General features: G+C 43.5%; 1 protein-coding gene across 6 annotated transcripts in view; it reads right to left on the bottom strand.

The window, feature by feature from the left end:
* Positions 1 to 17,954, bottom strand: part of KALRN (kalirin RhoGEF kinase) — a 573,972-nt gene that overhangs the window by 197,907 nt on the left and 358,111 nt on the right. For all 6 annotated transcript variants that reach the window (XM_087818187.1, XM_087818188.1, XM_087818189.1 and 3 more), the window contains exons 18-23: positions 14,576 to 14,725; positions 12,179 to 12,293; positions 8,662 to 8,777; positions 8,065 to 8,187; positions 3,758 to 3,940; positions 2,404 to 2,522 (exon numbers count right to left, since the gene is read on the bottom strand). In XM_087818187.1, coding sequence (XP_087674313.1) covers positions 2,404 to 2,522; positions 3,758 to 3,940; positions 8,065 to 8,187; positions 8,662 to 8,777; positions 12,179 to 12,293; positions 14,576 to 14,725 — 806 coding nt within the window. The remainder of the gene's footprint in view (positions 1 to 2,403; positions 2,523 to 3,757; positions 3,941 to 8,064; positions 8,188 to 8,661; positions 8,778 to 12,178; positions 12,294 to 14,575; positions 14,726 to 17,954) is intronic.

Here is a 17,954-nt window from a genome sequence, read left to right as displayed (position 1 = left end):
TACTATAAAAGTTAAACCAGGTTTAAAAGCTAAAAATAAACAAGTGCTAAGACACCACCAAGACTGAGGGTGTTGGCAAACTTTTATCTGTAAAGAGCCAGATATAGCCCTGGTCAGTTTGACTCAGTGGTTAGAGAGTCAGCCCGTGGACTGAAGGGTCAAGGGTTCAATTCCCAGTCAAGAGCACATAACTTGGTTGTAGGCCATTTGGTCTCTATTACAACCACGAAACTTTGCTGTTGTACTGTGAAAGGAGCAACAGATAATATGTAAAAAAACAAAACACAATGTGTGGCTGTGTCCAAATAAAACTTTAAGGACACAAAAGAATTTCATTTAATTTTTACATCACTAATATTATTATTCTTTTCCTATTTTTCAATCATTTAAGAATATAAAAAAGAATATTCAGCTTACAGACTATATAAAACATGTGGTTATTAACCAATGTCATGCCAATAAGTTTAATTTTTTAAAAAGCAGGTGGTGGGTCACAGTTGGCCTGTGGGCCACAGTTGGCTGACCCCTGGCATAGATCATCCTTGCAATTTAACACTATGTGTAGTGGGGTCATTTGTATCACAGGCTGATGTGCGTGAAGTGTGATCACAAGCACAGCACAAGTAGACGATGTTCAGTGACTGCTCTTCAGCCTCCCATAAAGAGAAGCTTGTGCTGTATCTGCAGGGAGGGGGCCCCTTCCTCCTTGGCCCTGATAACAAAGTGTGCCCAGGCAGCAGGAGACTTATGACGGATTCATGGTTTCACTGCAGGGTACCGACCTAACTCTCTTCTTTCACCAGTTTTTATTAGAAATGGTGTTTCCCAGCTGGCATGTGATACATAACAATATATCATTTAGCACCAAGTATGTATTTATGTTTATTTTAGATTTTCCATGTTAGTTTTTCATGATAGTATTTCCAAGTGTTCCATCAGGTGAAAATTTTGAGAATGATTACCCCCATACTGTCCCCTGTTGGAAATTTCACAAGATTAAAATGAGCAGCATCTTTTCCTGGACCTTTACTGTGGTGGGATTTTCCTTAAAGCAATACATTGTACTAGCAGTAGCCTTTCTATTAAAGTTGAAATAGTGATTAAAAATATTCCCCTTTGCAGGAGTTAATTATCTGCTCTTTTACTACAGGGTGCCCTCTAAAAATATATATATACACTTTAACAACTGATAGCTTAATTTTGAAAATGAAGTGTATTTTAATAAGCAGCACCTTTATAATTATTCAAAGTGTGTGTATGCATTTTTTTGGGACACCCTATTTTCTTACTCTATTGGTAAAGTGGAAAGTGCATGAGCTTTGAAGTCAGACACACAGGAACTAAATTATGACTCTGTCATTTACTAGAGGGAGCACTTGCTTCTCCAAGCCTCAGACTGTTTGCTTATAAAATAGGTGATCACACAGGACTGCTGCAAGGACTAACGAGACTGTGCAAGCAAAGTTTCAAGTACACTGCACGTGCTTAGTAAACACGGAGAGGAAGAAGGTCAGAAGGAAGAGAATCTGACATGGTCGGGAAAGTTGTCTTTGATTTTACTGCCCTGGGTTTCTGATCTTCTGCCTTCTTCCTTTTCCTTATTTAGAAACAGTCATTACATGTAGTTGGTTAAGATGAGGTTATATTGGAATAGGGTGGGCGCCTACTCCAACATGACGGGTGTCCTTATAAAAGGAGGAATCTGGATTCATGCATATATTCAGGGAGAAGGCCAGGTGAACACAAAGATGGCCATCTACAAGGCAAGGAGAGATGCCTGGAACAGATTCTTCCCTCTCGGCCCTTAGAAGGAATCAACCCTGGCAACGTCTTAATGTCAGACTTCTAGCCTCCAGGATGGTGAGACAGTACATTCATGTTATTTAAACTACCCAATTTTCATACTTTGTTACAGCAGCCCAGACAAACTAATACACTTCCCCAATGAAACACAAGCTCTGACTTTGCAGAACAGCTTTAGTTTCTTTAGCTCCAAGGGACTTGTGGTTCTATTTCATTTTTATAAAATCATCTACCTAGGGCTTCTTAATTTTAGGAAACGCTATCTCCCCCCAGCATTACCCAAAAGGAATCTGTCAAAACAGTCTTCATAAAGCCCTTGAGAGATCTCTGGATACATGTAACTGTGCAAGGCCAGTATAAAGACAGCAGAGTAATCTGGCAATGCTTTGTGTGGCAGGTACTATCTGTTGTGTCCACTATCCAGTAACCTATAGTTCTTGGTTAGCATGACATGTAGGTGGGAGCATCATGCATGTCCATTCCAACCTCTGTAGGTCATTATGAGGACACATCAGGCTGTCAAAAGGGGCAGGTGACAGTGAAAACCAAGCATAGTCATGAGGAGCCTGCCAGTTGGATGGAAGCTCCCCCAAAACATACTCTTTCTTCCGAGCAGACTTCCGCTTCTCCTCATTGACCTCGTGGTTGGCATCCCGCAGCTTGACCTCACGATCCGAAAGGCTCGCTGGGATGATGTCCAGCTCCAGGTCCTTGTTATCCTACACACAGAGAGCACAGAGGTCACCTCGGAGACACTTTGGGAAAGCAACTAAGCAGAGCTGGGGAGGGTTGTAGAGGCAAAAAATAGAGATAAATATAATGGAGAAAGATGAAAAGATGGGGACTCCCACAAACTGCCACCCACAAGCACTCTTCTTCATGTGATCTTTTTTTTTTCCAAATAAGAATGATATGAAACGTTCAGGTCAAATGTTCAGAGCTAACATCCATAGCAAGAAAAAACAATGAATACATTTGATCATTAGTGTCGTATTTCTCCATGGACTTTGGTCCTGATTAAATCTAAACACACACATGCAAATTTAGTCCAAGATTGATTATTATACATTAAAATATATGTGAAACAGAAACACATAAAGATGTAAGAAAGCTTTCATTGTCAAGGGAAAATAATAAAAGCGAATATTTTTATTTAAAAAAGCAACTTCCCTTGGAAACAGAAAACAATTACTGAATTTTCTAATTGCCCATCCCTGCTTATTTCAACCACTGTTTGGTATCTATATCTATATAGGACGGAAACCTCTAGAAAAAAAAAATCTCATAAATTAGACATGAATTCTCCCAATTTTAGTGGTTTGACCACTTTATTCTCTAGTCTGCTCTGCTTCAGAGCACGGGCCTATTTAAAGATTTAAGATTAGAAATCCTAGGACTGAATTGCCAGCCTGTGTTCAGCTCTTAATTCATAGGTCGCTAACCCCTATTATAGAGAAGAGATTAAAAGTCAGTCTTCCCATGCTTCATGGCAAATAGTACCTCTTTTCAGTTGAAATGTCAAATGGCCTTTGCACAAATTGCACCCCTTAATATTGAAAGAGCACTATTATGCATACTGGGGACTCTAATCAGGTGCTGATTAACGTAACTGGGTAGATGACGGTACTGATGAAGCCAAGAAAAAGGGTTTAGTCCTCAAAGTCAACAGTTAACTCTACACATAGAAAAACTCTGTTCTGTAGCTATAAGCCCCAACCCTAGCCAGTCCATTTTGCAATATATATATCTCACTAGTCATTCGAGCCTATCAGCCAATGGCTGAATGGCTCAGTAAGATCCATCCCTCCACTAGGAAATCACACAAGGCAAATGCTGTAGGGGTCCAGGGCTCAGAAAGGCTGCTCTGGAAACTGCTTCCTTCCATGGCAATGCCAGCAGCAGTGCTGAAGGAGATGAGACAGGAGGTGTTCCAGCTGGGCAGTGCAACACCTACCTCTGTGTTGACGCCCAGGGCTTTCTCCAGGGAGTACTGGTACTTCCCCATCCTTAGGGAGAAGTCTCTGTAGTGCTTGTCCACCGTGGTGACCCATTTCCTGATCTCCGTGGCATGAATGTGGCCCTTTTCCACAAAGCTATCGGCCAGCTGAATCAGAAGTTTCACCTTCTCCTTCGTTTGCTGCCCCAAAAGATGGTTTAAGTTACCAGATGACATTTACTCTCACGGCTCTTACCCTCCTGCCTCCTTTTTCCTCCTCACAGCAGCCATAGGTACCTCACAGACAGCCTGGGTTTCTATCCCAGCTCTGTCACTTACTAGCTGGGAAGTCTTAACAAATTACTTAAACCCTCTGTGCCTCAGTTCCTTCATCCGCAAAACAGGGATCATAAGGGTACCTACATCATAAGGTTGCTATGAGCATGACGTGAGCTGGCAATGTAGAACGCTTAGAGCGGTGCCCGAAACAGTGCTCACAGTGAGAACTCCACAAGCCATACACAACAGTCATTGTAATTATTGATGTGAGAATCTCTTACATTAATTTAGCGCTTTATCAGTTTTCAGAGCATGTTAATGTCACATCTGATACTCATCTGAGTCTTTTGTTGTTATTAATCCTTACTCGAGGTTATATTTTTTTTCCTCATTGATTTTTAGAGAGTGGAAGGGAGGAAAGGAGGGGAAGGGGGAGGGTAGGGAGGGGGGAAGGAAGAAGAGAGAGAGAGAGAGAGAGAGAAACATTAATGTGAGAGAGACACATCGATTGGTTGCCTACTGCACATGCCCTGACCCGGGCTGGGGATTGATCTGTAACCCAGGTACATGCCCTTGCCTGGGAATCAAACCTGCGACCTGTGCCTGCATGGGCTGACACTCTAACCACTGAGCCACACTGGCCAGGGCTGATCTGAGTCTTAAAGTATCCCTAGGAGGTAGGTGGAGGGAGGTGGTATGGGTCTCTTTGAAACAAAGATGGAAAAAAAAAACAGGCTGAGAGGCTCAGGCCTTGTCCAAGTTCATACCACCCGTGAGCGACAGAGCCTGCTGGCCACTGTCCCATCACTGCTAGTTCTCTCCCTTCACTGTACTGTTCTGAAGTAGGCTTTCTAAGGGTCAGGTAAGTGGCACATGCCAGGATCTAAAGAAATCCAAGTAGCAGATTTAAGAGTAAACTGTCCTCCCTTTCGCCACCAGGATCTGCCTGTCATTTCCACAGAGAAAGAGAAAAAAGAATGAGTGAAGCTGGTATCCTTCGCAGGGCTGAGTAAGGTAGAGCTCGGATGTGTTTTGGGTTATTTCATTTCTGCACGGGTTTGCTCAACATTCTACTCTGTCCACACTGCCGTGCAGAGGGCTGCAGGGAGAAGCTAGGGGGGTAAACAAAAGAAGAAAAAAGATACTCATGTCCCCAAACAGCCGGTATCTCCAGAGGGGGCAAGATTTTCACAGAGAGTAGTTAAATGACTCAGGGCATTATGTAATTGGATGTCAAAATGAGACATGTATAGTTTACACAACAGGAATTTTAAACCGGGGGGGAAGGGGGGAAGGTGGGCTGGCACGGACAGAAAAGGTCCCGTAGGTGGGATTTCATGCTGGGTAAGATATGGAAATGGGAGGGATGTTTGAACAAGAAAACATGTGCTCATCTTTTATCTTAAGTTCGGGTTTTGAAAGTCTAAAATCGATCAGGAAAGCCTAACAGAGTTAAGGGGGAAAAAAGTATATTTAAATAATAGTCTGAGAAGTAAAATTATCTTTTGGACTGGAGGACAATAGGCCCAAGGTCTGCAGCACACCACAACAAGAAATTCTGCTTTCCTCTTATCCTCACCCGTATTCTCTCTGTCTTACTTTTATTCTTACACTGGTGGGTTGCTGTCGGAAAGCACCTTTTTCTATTCAGTGTTTCCTGCACTTGATCTTTCCCTAGAGCAGAACATCATAATTCAATGAGCTCCACTGCCCTGTTCAATCCTGAGGTCCACTATATTTACTCTCTTGTGGTTTAACGTCACTTTGGTTTCCATTTCAAATTTATTTTACTGGTTATAAAGATTAAAACCGAAGCTGTCTGGTTAAAAGAGGGATTCCTCTGGGAAATGGGACTGGGGTGGGCAAGGGGCTGTTGCCTTTCATCGGAAGCACTCAGCTGGATTTGTTACTCTGTAGTTATTCTACCACCAAGTAGCCCTGAGACTTGGACCATGATGGATGGGCGAAAGAGACCCCATTAACAGAAATAGCCTAGTCAAGAAGGAGAAACAACAGAGAGAGTCAAGGTGAAGGAATCATACTAAACATAGATTTTGAGGATGAGGGTTGTTCAAATCTACCCAAATTTCCTTTTCCCCTTATGTTCACAAAAGTTTGTGGACTCCCTTCAATGCAAAAGATACAGTCAGGTCAGTGAAAAAGAGTGGTTCTTGTCCTTCAGGTTCTTGCTGGCTCCCATCGCAGGTAACAGTGCACTCAGCTTACTGGAGAACAGGACAGTCCACACCAGGTGCCTTAAGGGTCACACAGACAAGGGCTGCAGTGCAGGGCTGGGCCAGGCCACATCCTGGCACGCAGGCAGCACCACAGAGGAGGCGGCACTGAGGCAGGCAGGTGGGCTCTTTTAAAAGGGACAAACTAGAGGGAAGGAAGGATATTCTAGACAGAGAAATGGTATAGAAAAGGTACAGAGGCAAGAAAGCGTATCAGGTAACTCTCAGAGGGTAAGACAGCACATCCATTTAGCTGGAATCTGCACAGAAGAATAACTGAAGATAAAGCTGGGGCGGCAGGTGCAGTTGTAGAAGTTGCTGAGTGTCAGCCTGAAGGCTCTGGAGTATCATCACAGTTCTTGAGCTGGGTGGTAATGTGACCACAGCAGTATTTTAAAGATGATGAGCAATGACGAGCAGGATGGATTGAAAGGAAGGAAAAGTCCAAAGCATGAAACCCAATTAGGCTTGTAACAATGTGAGCGGAAAAGAGAGAGAATGGATTAAACTGACTGATTCTCCGCATTTCCACTTCGGTTATGGACAGATTCTGATCCTAGGACATTCTGGGTACCTGCTGTGATCCATCCTATGTGAGTAGGGACACCAGTGGAGCTGACACTATCTGGCTTATTTATGGTTCATTACTGATACTACAGTATTTAGAGAAGAGCAGATAGATGCAAAGTGGGTAATTCCAAAGCTATTTCATTTGGATTTGAAGGGTTCTGTGCACCTGCCACCTCCCTAGTGCTGTTGTTCTAGCTGGTATTGAAATGAGTCTCTCATCCGAACTGACAGCTTTTCACATTGGCTGAAAAGGTCAAAGGCTCACGAGAATGCAGGGGAAGGCTTCCCACTGTCAAGAGTTCACAGTGGAGGATTTGTCAAGTGGGAGGCCACTTCTGACACATCAGCTCAGGAATGAGCTAAGGGCCTAATTTTGTCACAGCAAACCAGAGGCACATTTGCTGTAGTGTCAGAGGCATCTCTGGGTAGGATGAGCCTTAATATGGCCCCCTTGACTCCCTGAAATCAGCTCTCCCCCTGGGAAAAGCATCTGCCATGTGTGGGAGTGATGCCCAGAAAGTTCCTGCATGACAGGGAGCCCAGAGTGAGGGACAAGGAGGGAACTCACACACATCACATTTTCACTCAAGCCCAAAGGCCCTCAGATCAAATCCTGGCTGTGAAAACAGATGAAAATGAGAATTCCTCCTACTGTACATTCTCTGCCTCAGTGTGAATGAAAGTAGGAGGGTGTGGTACGTGCACCAGTGCATGTTTAGGTCCCCAGAGACCCCAGTCTGGCTCATGTGCAGGTCTGAGGCCAGGCGGAAGTGTAGCTAACCCCTGAACAACACGCATTTAAACTGGCAATAACCTCACCTGTTTTGTGAACCCATTCACAGCCATTGGCTCTTCCCATAAGGTGGATTTTCTAAGCCATTCAAGTTTCAAGAACATGTGTCGAGGTGCAGGTGTTCACGTATGCAACGTGCATTTCACATGAATACACCCCTTTCCCGTTTTTGGTCTGAAAGAACATAGCAGATTCCAGGACCGGGAGCATGAAGGGGAGTTTCTGGAAGCACAGGGCACAGAAGTTGACTCCTGCCTATAGATGCTCTACCCAGCAGCCGCTATTCTTTGGGTATTTGGGTTTCGAAGGACATAATCCTGCCTGTGCTACTCCCTTGCCTCTGTAGTTGAGCATTTTTGTGCAAGAGGCTGCTCTCCCTTCTGCAATGTGAATTGGTCAGACTGGCTGGGGGCTGGGTAGATTAGGGGAAGGCCCGGGGTGCTTCCTACCTTGGCAGGCCCCCTGAATTCCACATATTCCTTCAGTAGTTCCTGAGTCTCCTCTGGGGTCTCTCCAGTGGAGGTATGTGTTGAGAGGTAAAATTCACCTGTTTCTTGGATCCAGTCCAGCGCCTGTGGGAGGAAACAACCTAACCAGTCCCCCAAAGGCCAGGTGTCAGTGGGAAAATATGCCATGCTGCCATGAAGGCTGTGGTTTGGAACAGCGTGATGGACCCAGTGAATTCCAGCATGATTCCATTAATACGTAGCTTGGAAGTTGATTTTATGAATGAGCCCTCCCTTGTTAGACTTGGAACATCCCACCGACAAACAGTGTCTTGTCCATCAGACTGACCCAGGATCATCATGAATTAGGGGTAATCTTCCTCCACAGTCTCCTCCCAACTCCTGGTAACAGGAGAGCTTGAGAAAGGCTGATGACAGGTGAGTGGCAGCCTGTTCTCTTTCCTCTCCTCATCCCCACCTCCTACCTTCCCTGCTCGGCCTGCTGCAATGACCCTCTTTTGGATGTCCCAGGAGATGGTGATCTTGGCCTCTGTGTAGCCCCCAGAGCTGAGGCAAAGCCAGGGAAAGCTCTAGACATACCTGCTTGGCACTGCGCTCAAACACCACGTATTGCTGGCACTGGTCCAACCGCCGCTTCTTCAAGGTCCAGAAGTGCAGGACACGGTTTTCCCTCTGCAAGAGCTCACTCAGGATGGCTGCAGGGTGGGGAGATGAGCACCGGTCACAGAAAGGCTCTGAACAAATCTGACTGGCTGCCTCCACCCTACATCCAGGTGCCAGATAACTGTGACATTCATGCCTCTCCACAGGACCAATCCAGGCATCAGAAGCAAGGGAGTGAAAGCATGGTCCAGAGACAATTATCCAGAGGGGAGCAAGGTGAGGGAGGCTGGGGAGAGAGCCTGTTGATGAGGTTCCATCAACTAAGGATGGAAGGGTATGTCCCTAGGGCAACTTAAAAGTGACACTGATTCTTTCACACCAAAGCTGGTCCTTGATGGTAAGATACCACAGGAAGTATCAGTCCCTAAAATAACAGCTAACTGGGTGGCCCATGGAGTATACATGAGTGACTGGACTTGACAGGAGTCCCAGCTGTTCTGGAGGAGCTCTAGGCTATGAGAGAGGGCACCATGGCATCAGGGCTGGTGGTTCTGCATGGATAACCTGAGGCATGTGCCCAATGCCCTGCCCTGCACACAAGGCTGTGCACACAGCACCTGAGCAGTAGAGCCTCAACTTTAAAACTTCCAAGTGGTGGGCTGTGTGGGAACCACGTCCACATGGAATCATATCTCTAGGACCAAACTTCCATGTTCCTTTGGATCAGATCATAAGAAAAACTGAGAGCTGGTCTCACTCACATTACCTCCAACGATGTTAAGTGTGAGAATGTGAACAAGGCCTACAGCACACAGTGGGTTGTGCAAGGTGTTTATCCAAGTCATCTTCCCTGTTCTGTTGTTTCAGGAGCAGCCACGTGGTTAGATTTCCTAAGTGTTATAAGTAGGTTCTGTGCTTGAAACAATCAAATTTCTTTTCTATTATGTCTGCTTCCTGCTTGCTGCTATAACTATACTAGATACCAATAAAATACATAATAAGGATTATATGAAAAATTAATATTTATTAAGCCTTCACTATGTGGCAGGCAGATATTTTCACAGTACCTCATGATGCGTGCACTAGTATCTCTGTTCTATGATGAAGAAATTGGGGTTTAGAGAATGTAGGTAATGCCCAGGGTCATTCAGATGGGAAGGGGCGAAGCTGTTTGACTTCAGACCCCCGAGTCCTTAGCCACTGTGGTCTCCAGGGCTACTGGGGCTGTAAAGCACAGGTTACTGTGTTCTACAAAGGACACAACCCGAATCACAGTACTTATACTTAAAAGTTTGTGTTGATTTTGTGTACTCTGAATGCTACATGGAAGCCTGGTTCTCTAAGGACAGAATCTGTCTCTCCCCTCTTAGGCTGAATACTTTTACAGGCCCTAATTATTCATTTCTCCTTACATCTATGCCTGTGTCATGTAACTTTTTAGTTTCTCCCCAAAGAGATAAAGTGTATTTTCCTACCCCAAGACTCAGGCTCGGCCATGTGACTTGCTTTGGCAAATGGGTTGTTAAGATACCACACAGCAGGGGCTTGAAATGTGCTGTACACTGACCTTGCCTTGTGTCTCTGCCATCGACACTATAAAAAGTTCTCCTAAGTAACTGCTGCTCCTTTGCCAGAATTAACACACGTGGAGCAGACAAGAACCTAACCTGCAGTGAAGGAGTGGAGTCAGCAAGACTTGCAGCCTGAAGCAGAACTGCCTGACTGAGCTCGGCCAAGACAGCTGACCCCCAGCCAACACACAGTCACCTGAACAATAGATGCTTACAACTGTATACCAATGAATTGTTTGGCTGTTATGCAGCAGAAATTGATCCTGCACAAAAATTTAAAATAAGTGGCACTGTTCTGGGTCTAGGCAGCCAGTGGAAAGGAAACAGAGGAAGAGTGTAGTTCCCACTTGGGTGGAAGCTTCAACTGGGCAGATGAGTGAGAACCTCTGTTTCCTTCAGTCCTTTTGTCTCCTAGACAGAGCTTTCCTAGCTGACAGCATCAACCCAGATTAGGCAAAAATCCTAGAGGGTTTCATGTTTCATTTTACCCCCTTCTTAAAGGCTTTCCTAAGGGCAATCACCTGCCCTCACCCCTACAAAGTTGTAGCGAATCCTGTTCTCTCTGGGTTCCTGCCACTCTTAGCACCCTGAGGTGTAGGAGGAGTATCTGCTCTCAGCAGGCAGCTGGCCTCACCTGAGCTGCCACCTGCATTTGGAAGTCAGAACAAGTGCTCTGCAATGTGCAGGAAGGGGAGGGTGACATAATGCCACCATCCACAGGGTTCCTCGACCACGAACAGCAGCACACCTGCAAAAGGAACCTGTTTACCTCTTCTCTGTGGGAGACTTTGATTTCTAAAATTAATTCTTCCCATTGGCCTCTGATCTTCTCACCTCTGGAGCTCTCTGAGCAGGGAGAAAGGCTCTTCCTAAACCAGATGAGCCCCTCCCATTGTCCACTCCACAGCTCTGCAAGTCTGTCCTCACCCCTCACTCTCCGAGTCAGTTTCAGTTCTCTCCCTAGCCTTGGTCCTCAGGGTTTTATTTCTCTGCTGTGTCAAGACATCTGTTAAAAGCTATACTCACTCAAGGTGAATTTCTGTGTGGTCCAGAGTAAGCAATCCCACCAATTATAAGTTAAGCTTAATGTGGTCAGCTAATAAGTTTTTAAAGGTTACTGATTTTTTCATATAATTACAAATTTTATAGAATTCAGAGAGCTATTAAAGATTATCTAGACTAGCACTTACCTAAATTTAATGTGCACACAAATCACCTGGTTGGGGTGGGATGGGGGAGCTCTTGCTAAAATTTAGGTTGACTTGTAGGTTCAGGTGGGGCCCGAAATTCCGTGTTTCCTACAACTCCAAGTGACATCGATGCTGCTGGTCTGGGACCACATTTTAAGCAGCAAGAGTCTAGATATCTTATTTTATTTATCAGTAAGGAAACTGAAGTTTTAAAAGCTTAAGCAGTAAGTAATAAAGCCCGGATTGGAACTTGTCTCATTCCCAGGCTGTAAGATACCCTAGCATTGTGGCTCGTCGATATGTTAGCCATATTTGGCTACTTACATTTAAATGGATTAATATTCAACAGAAGTACAAATTTAGTTCCTCAGTCACACTAGGCACATTTCAAGTGCTTAACAGCCACATGTGACTAGTGGCTAATGGATTGGGCAGCATAGATACAGGCCATTTTTGTTATTTCAGAAAATTCTATTAGGTAGCGCTGCTCTAGACTCTAAGATAAATAAATGAAAATGCTTTGGTGAAATTTTATCATCATTTTTCCCATTCCAAATCTTGATGCATGTTTAAAAAATTTCCCATGAATTATCACTGCCCATGCCATCCCACATCTAACTTTTTCTTATCCAAAGAGAAAACCCAGGAAATCTGAGGTTGCATGAAGACCAGGGACACAGCCTCTGGTCCATGCCACTGGAGTGGCTCATGGCCGGCTGGTCTCACACTGACCTTTCACTTGCTGCTCGGGTCCCCGGGTATGGCTGGCAGCACTGGGCATGCTGACGTTGTTCCTGTGGATGTACTTGAGAAACACCTCTGCGTTCCGCCGCGCCAGGGTGCAGGCCTGAGGGAGACAAAGGTGTGAGGCCCTGCACATAGGTCCTGGTAAAGCAGGTGCATGGGATCCAAGACCCCAGAGAAGGCGCTTCTGAAGCTGTGGGTGAGCAGAGCCCTGGAGGTCACTCTGGCTCATGGATACTCTGGCTCTAATGTGAGAAGCTCACCCTTTTATTGAGTAAGGAACTGCTCCCTGTGCCTCCCCCCTTCCCATCACAGATAAAAATCAGAAACCAGCCATCCCTTGCTGAGAATAAGTTGAATCAGTGGTACTAACATTCACCCTCAGGCTGGTTTTTCTCTGCCACCAGAATGCCTCTTATATGACCACCGGTGGATATCAATTTAACATTAGTTCAATTTAGACTTGAGAAAGCAAATTTGGGAAACAAACTTATTAACTATACATGCCAAATCTAAATGGATATTACCCACATTTAAAATTTTATTTGTGTATCAAATCAACCCACATCTCAGTAACTGTAATAAACACACTACTGCTGGGAAATACTGCTCTACCTAAGGAATAAGAGCTGTTGTACTATCCCTTTAAGACTCACAATAGTAGGGATGGCAGAGAGGACAGGTGTGTCCCATGTTATTGTACCCACGGAGGAAACTGAGGCTCTGAGAGGGCAGGAGTCATGAAGCAAGTCAGGACTAGAATCTAGGTCCACTGACAGTATTTCTATTTTCTCTCGAGACCACAGATGCTCTGAATTTCTTGAAAAAGCAGTTTTTTTCCTGATTGTAGAAGTAAAACATGGTAGTCCACTAATTTTTAATCTACAGTTCTGAGAATCAAATTATGTCTAGACAAAACTGTCAAATTTTAAAAACTTAGCATCTGATTCTACAAAATTATAGAGTAGAAAATATTTTAAATGCTGCATTAGCAATAGTGGCTTCTGAGAGCTCTGGTAAAAGACTGCTGGTGGGTCCATCCATAGGTCCATGAATTTAATAGCTGGATGGTGGTCCAAAGCTAAGAAATCCAAAATAGATTAACTACTGCACACAAATGGAGAGCTCGATGTCCCATCCACTGGGCACACACTTCCCATAACAACAGGGAGTTTCTCAACTATAGTTTGGGCACATGTGCAAAACATCTAATCAGAACATTTTTTTCCTTCTTCAAAAGAAGCATTTTATCTTATAAAGAAACACCTTTATACCTCTATTTAAAATCTTTGATATACTCTCCTTAAGTTGTTTTGTTTTAAATTTTGTTTTATAACAGGGAAGACTTTTAAAATCATTGTAAGCCCTGTAGAGAAGAATTTCTATTTAATCCATTAGAAAGAGCTGATTACTAAGGGTTCCAATTGACTGTAGGTGCAGGCACCAGACAGATGGAGGAGGGTTGGGGGAGCCTATCTTAAAAAAAGGAATAAAAATAAAACTCAGAGAGGTGGTCAAGTAGAGAAAATCCCTAATAGAAGAAAGGCAGTTAATTACAGAACTGAAGAAAATCAGTGGCAGTATGTCAGGGTATAAAAATTCTCTTTTGTACATTCAGAAACCTGAGAGGAAGCAGAGCATGAAAGCAAGAAATCTGGGAGTAAGTGGAGCCTTGAGATAAGTTTTAGCACAGAATACTCGTCAGAGAGATCAAAGGTGGGAGGGAAGAGGGTTGGGAGAACTTTCCACACCAGCTGAAAGCCCACTCAGAGCAGCCCTGTGCTCCCTCCTTGGGAAGCTAGAGCTCACTGCAACGATCAGTAATTGATAATTATTAAATTGATAAATAAATGAGATGTCTACATTTATTTCTTTTAATTCTTGCCCTAAATGGAGCTTATCCATTTACAAAAGATTTATTTTAATATTGTTTTATATCTAGGTTTATGTATTTCAATTAAAAATATTTTAATAAACCAAATATAACTAAGTGAAAGTATGTATTTTGCTCAATTAGCATCAATGGGATATTATGATATCTGAACATAGCACCAGCAGATATAGTGCATCCTAACTGCCTAATTATACAAAAAGTGTTGAGAGAAATAAATATTTGAAGTGTGACCTTTCAACCTTGCAAGTTAACCAACCAATATTTTCTCTACAAATATCTCCTTTTCAATAAAAGAAGCTAGAAAAAACAGGAGTATGGAAAGCCCATATGAAGCAGCATGTGTGAGAGAGAGTAGGCATGGGATGGGAGAGAAAGAGAGACAGGAGGAGAGAGGAGAGAGGAGAGAGGGGGAGAGAGGAGAGAGGAGAGAGGGAGAAGGGAGATGGAAGAACAGGCTAAGTCCCAGACCTTGGATGACAATGTGCTCTGACCTTAAGAAAGGCCTCCTTCTGTTCCAGATGTTTACTGATGAGTGGAATGACATGGTCGATCTCTGCTGCTGGCCCCAGTTTATCTCGTCCACCACACCAGTCCTCATCTCTCCGGTACTCTTGCTCTAAGCTCTCCAGGACACTGCAGACCTGTGGAAAAGAAGAGTCAATAAATTAATCGTTTGGGAAGTCTTTTATGAGGCCCTTTAGTGAAGAGAGCCCCGCACAGATGCACACTTTTTCATCAGAAGTTCAGTTTGTAGATTGAGGCCATGCAGGGTCCCTGGGACATTGAAGAGAAGTCCAGGAGGCAGGGGGATCCAGCATCTGGACCCTGGGAGATAGTCTGAGACTGAGATATGGATTTTGGAATCATCCTCTGACAGTTGATGACTAAAGGCTGAAGCTACGGGGATTGATATCGCCTAGGGATACCATGCAGAAGACAGACAGACTAGTAATTTTTGAGGGCTTTAAAAAATATATTATATTGCTTTAGCTTTATGATAACCTTGTAAATTAGGTAGTACAGGGAAATGAGGTTTGGAGAAGTTACGCTGGTTGCCCAACCCCCTGTAATTGCCCTACAGGAAGTAGTTTCAAGTAGAGATAAAGGAGGAAGTTGCCTATATATTGTGTGACTTATGGGCCATAAATGAATGTTATCTTTCCCCTTCTTGGGGAAAAACCCCAGCAAAAATGTCTCAAGATACTACCATATAGCAAAGACATCTCTAGGCCTTCCATTGTAAAATGTACGTTTCCTTCAGAGGGGTAACAAATTTGGGTTAAACTCAAAGAAAGTTAAGGAGCCTTTTCAGTTTGAAAAATGCTGAGAGGCCATGTTCTAAATGACCTTATTAATGAACTCACAAAAGAGCGAAAGCACAAGCATTCAAATGGGGCTTGGAGCGAAAGTTATGGTTGAGTATAACTGTAGGAGACCCAGGCAGCCTAATGTCAGGGCCTAGGGAAGGACGCGGGAAATAGAAACTCATAATCCTAGACTTATAATCCTAGACTTTCTTTCAACAGGCTTTGATTACTTGCTTGTCTATGGCAGCACGTGAGAGCAGCCATTATCCTTGGCCTTGGATAAGACATTTATTGAGTTATGAACTGAGCTGAAAGGTGTCCCAGGCAGAACACCCTTCTTAGCCAACATGTTTCTCATGAATGAGAGGCCTGTTGCTGAACTTGAGCTGACTTCTCCAGCACCACACAGCTCTCTTTAGGCAAGGCATGAAAACACTCAGGATGCTCACATCTTGAGAGAAAAGATCATAGACGTTCAAAAACTCTAAGGAAAAGAGTACTTGACTCCGGTTCTGTGATAGTATTGGGCTTAAAACCAATCAGTTTGGAAGCTGAAAAGATTATCAAGCATAAATCCTTTAATAGGCAGAGAAACAGAAGTCTTGGGAGATAAAGTGACCTTTGGCAAAGTCAGTTCAGGTTCAAATTTCCTGACTCCTAATCTAGTGCTCTGTCCTCTTCAGTAGCTTGATTCATCTCAGATTAAAATTTGTGTATGATAGTAGATAGGGATTAAGCCTCATTTTTACATGAATATTCAGTTGTCCAGAATCATCTGTTTAAAAGATTTTACTTATTAAATTGCTTTGTCAAAAATTAACTGACTAGCCCTGACCAGAATGGTTCAGTTGGCTGAGCATCATCCCATGACCAGGAGGTTGCTGGTTTGATTCCCGGTCAAGGGCACATGCCTGGGCTGTGGGCTCGATCCCTGGTAGGGGGCATGCAGGAGGCAGCCAATCAATGTTGTGGTCCCACATTGATGTTTCTCTCTCTCTCTCTCTCCCCCTCTCCTTTCCTCTCTAAGAATCAATAAACTATTATTATTATTATTATTTTTAAATTAACTGACCATATATATATATGGGTCTACTCCTGGAACCTCTACTCTGTTATATTGAGTCTATTCTTACACCCAATACCATTCTGTCTTGATCACTGCAGCTTTAGGGTAAGTCTCAAAGTCAGGTAGTGCAACTCCTTCAACTTTGCTCTTCTTTTTAAAAATTGTTTTGGCTACCCTAGGTTCTTTGCATTTCCATGTAAATATTAGAATCAGCATATCAATTTTTACAAAAAATGCTTGGTGGGATTTGACTGGGATTGTGTTGAATTTATAGATCAACTGGGGAAGCTCTTTATCATCTTTGTCTGCTGCTTCCACCTCTGAGACCATTGAAGGCATCATCTTTCTGAAACAACAGAAGGAAGGACTGAGAGAAGGCACAGAACACTGTACCTCCAGGGAACACTGGCTGCAGGGCCCTCTGATAGACATGCTGCATTTGCTCCTAGACATGTTCCCAGGGTTCCTATAAACCACCCAGAAGAGAATGTTTTTCTGATCTATTTCTACTAGGGAGCAATTGGAACAAGGAAAAGTAATTTATACAGGATAAAATAACTTTGGTTTTAAATCTCTATTTCATGGAAAGAATTCCCTACCAGCATCCAAATCATTTAAAAATCCTCTTAGCTCTTATGCATATTGCTGTACAGATGTACTGGTAATGGGCCTGCACCTTTATGGCCCTGCTGTATATATTTCCTGCCTTTTCTCCCATAGCAATACCATCCTGCCAGTTAGGCTCACAGCTCTCCAATTACAGAGTTGTGTTTCTTCCATTAGATTGGGAGCCCCATAAAAGAACTGTATGTTTCTCAAGAAATGCATAGTGCCTGACTGTGGTAGATCAGATTATGTTCAGCAAATTTTCACTCTCCTCTCCCAACTTCCATAGGAGGCATATGCTTCTCTGCATCATTGATGTTGGCTTGGTCACATGACTTGTTTTGGCCAAAGCGATGTTAGAGCATGTGACATAAGCAGAGGCATGAAATGCACTTTCACAGAAGATTTTGGGCTCTTGCACTGTTGCCCAAGTAACTGCTGGTCAAGGAGGATGAGAGACATGGGAACAGATCTAGTCTCAATCTGCAGCTTGGGGCCAGTTCCACCAAGCTCAGCCAAGACAAGCTGAGCTCAATAGTTAAGCAAAAAAAAAAAAAAAAGAATGCTTATTGTTTTATACCACTGAGTTTTGGGGTGATTTGTTACACAGCACTATTGTGGCAAAGCTGACTAATATACCACTTCAATCTAGCATTACTATTACTATTTCTATTTCAACAGCTAGCACCAATGAATTTGAGAAATTTATAAGAAACAAATCATACGGTCCACTTCTCTAATGGAAAGCATTATAAGGAAGCCAACCATGGTGTTTCCACAAATCATTTTCTTATTCTCAAAGATTAGTACCAAGAGGACTGGCTTCTTGCTGTGGTAGATATTGCAGATTTGCAGTGTGAGGCAGAAAATAATCCTCCATCAATCTCAGCC

The sequence above is a fragment of the Miniopterus natalensis genome, chromosome 6 (assembly GCF_054644295.1).
Source record: "Miniopterus natalensis isolate mMinNat1 chromosome 6, mMinNat1.hap1, whole genome shotgun sequence".
NCBI classification, from domain to species: domain Eukaryota; kingdom Metazoa; phylum Chordata; class Mammalia; order Chiroptera; family Miniopteridae; genus Miniopterus; species Miniopterus natalensis.
The sequence above is the reverse complement of the archived record's forward strand: the minus strand, read 5'-3'. Positions and strand labels throughout refer to the sequence as shown.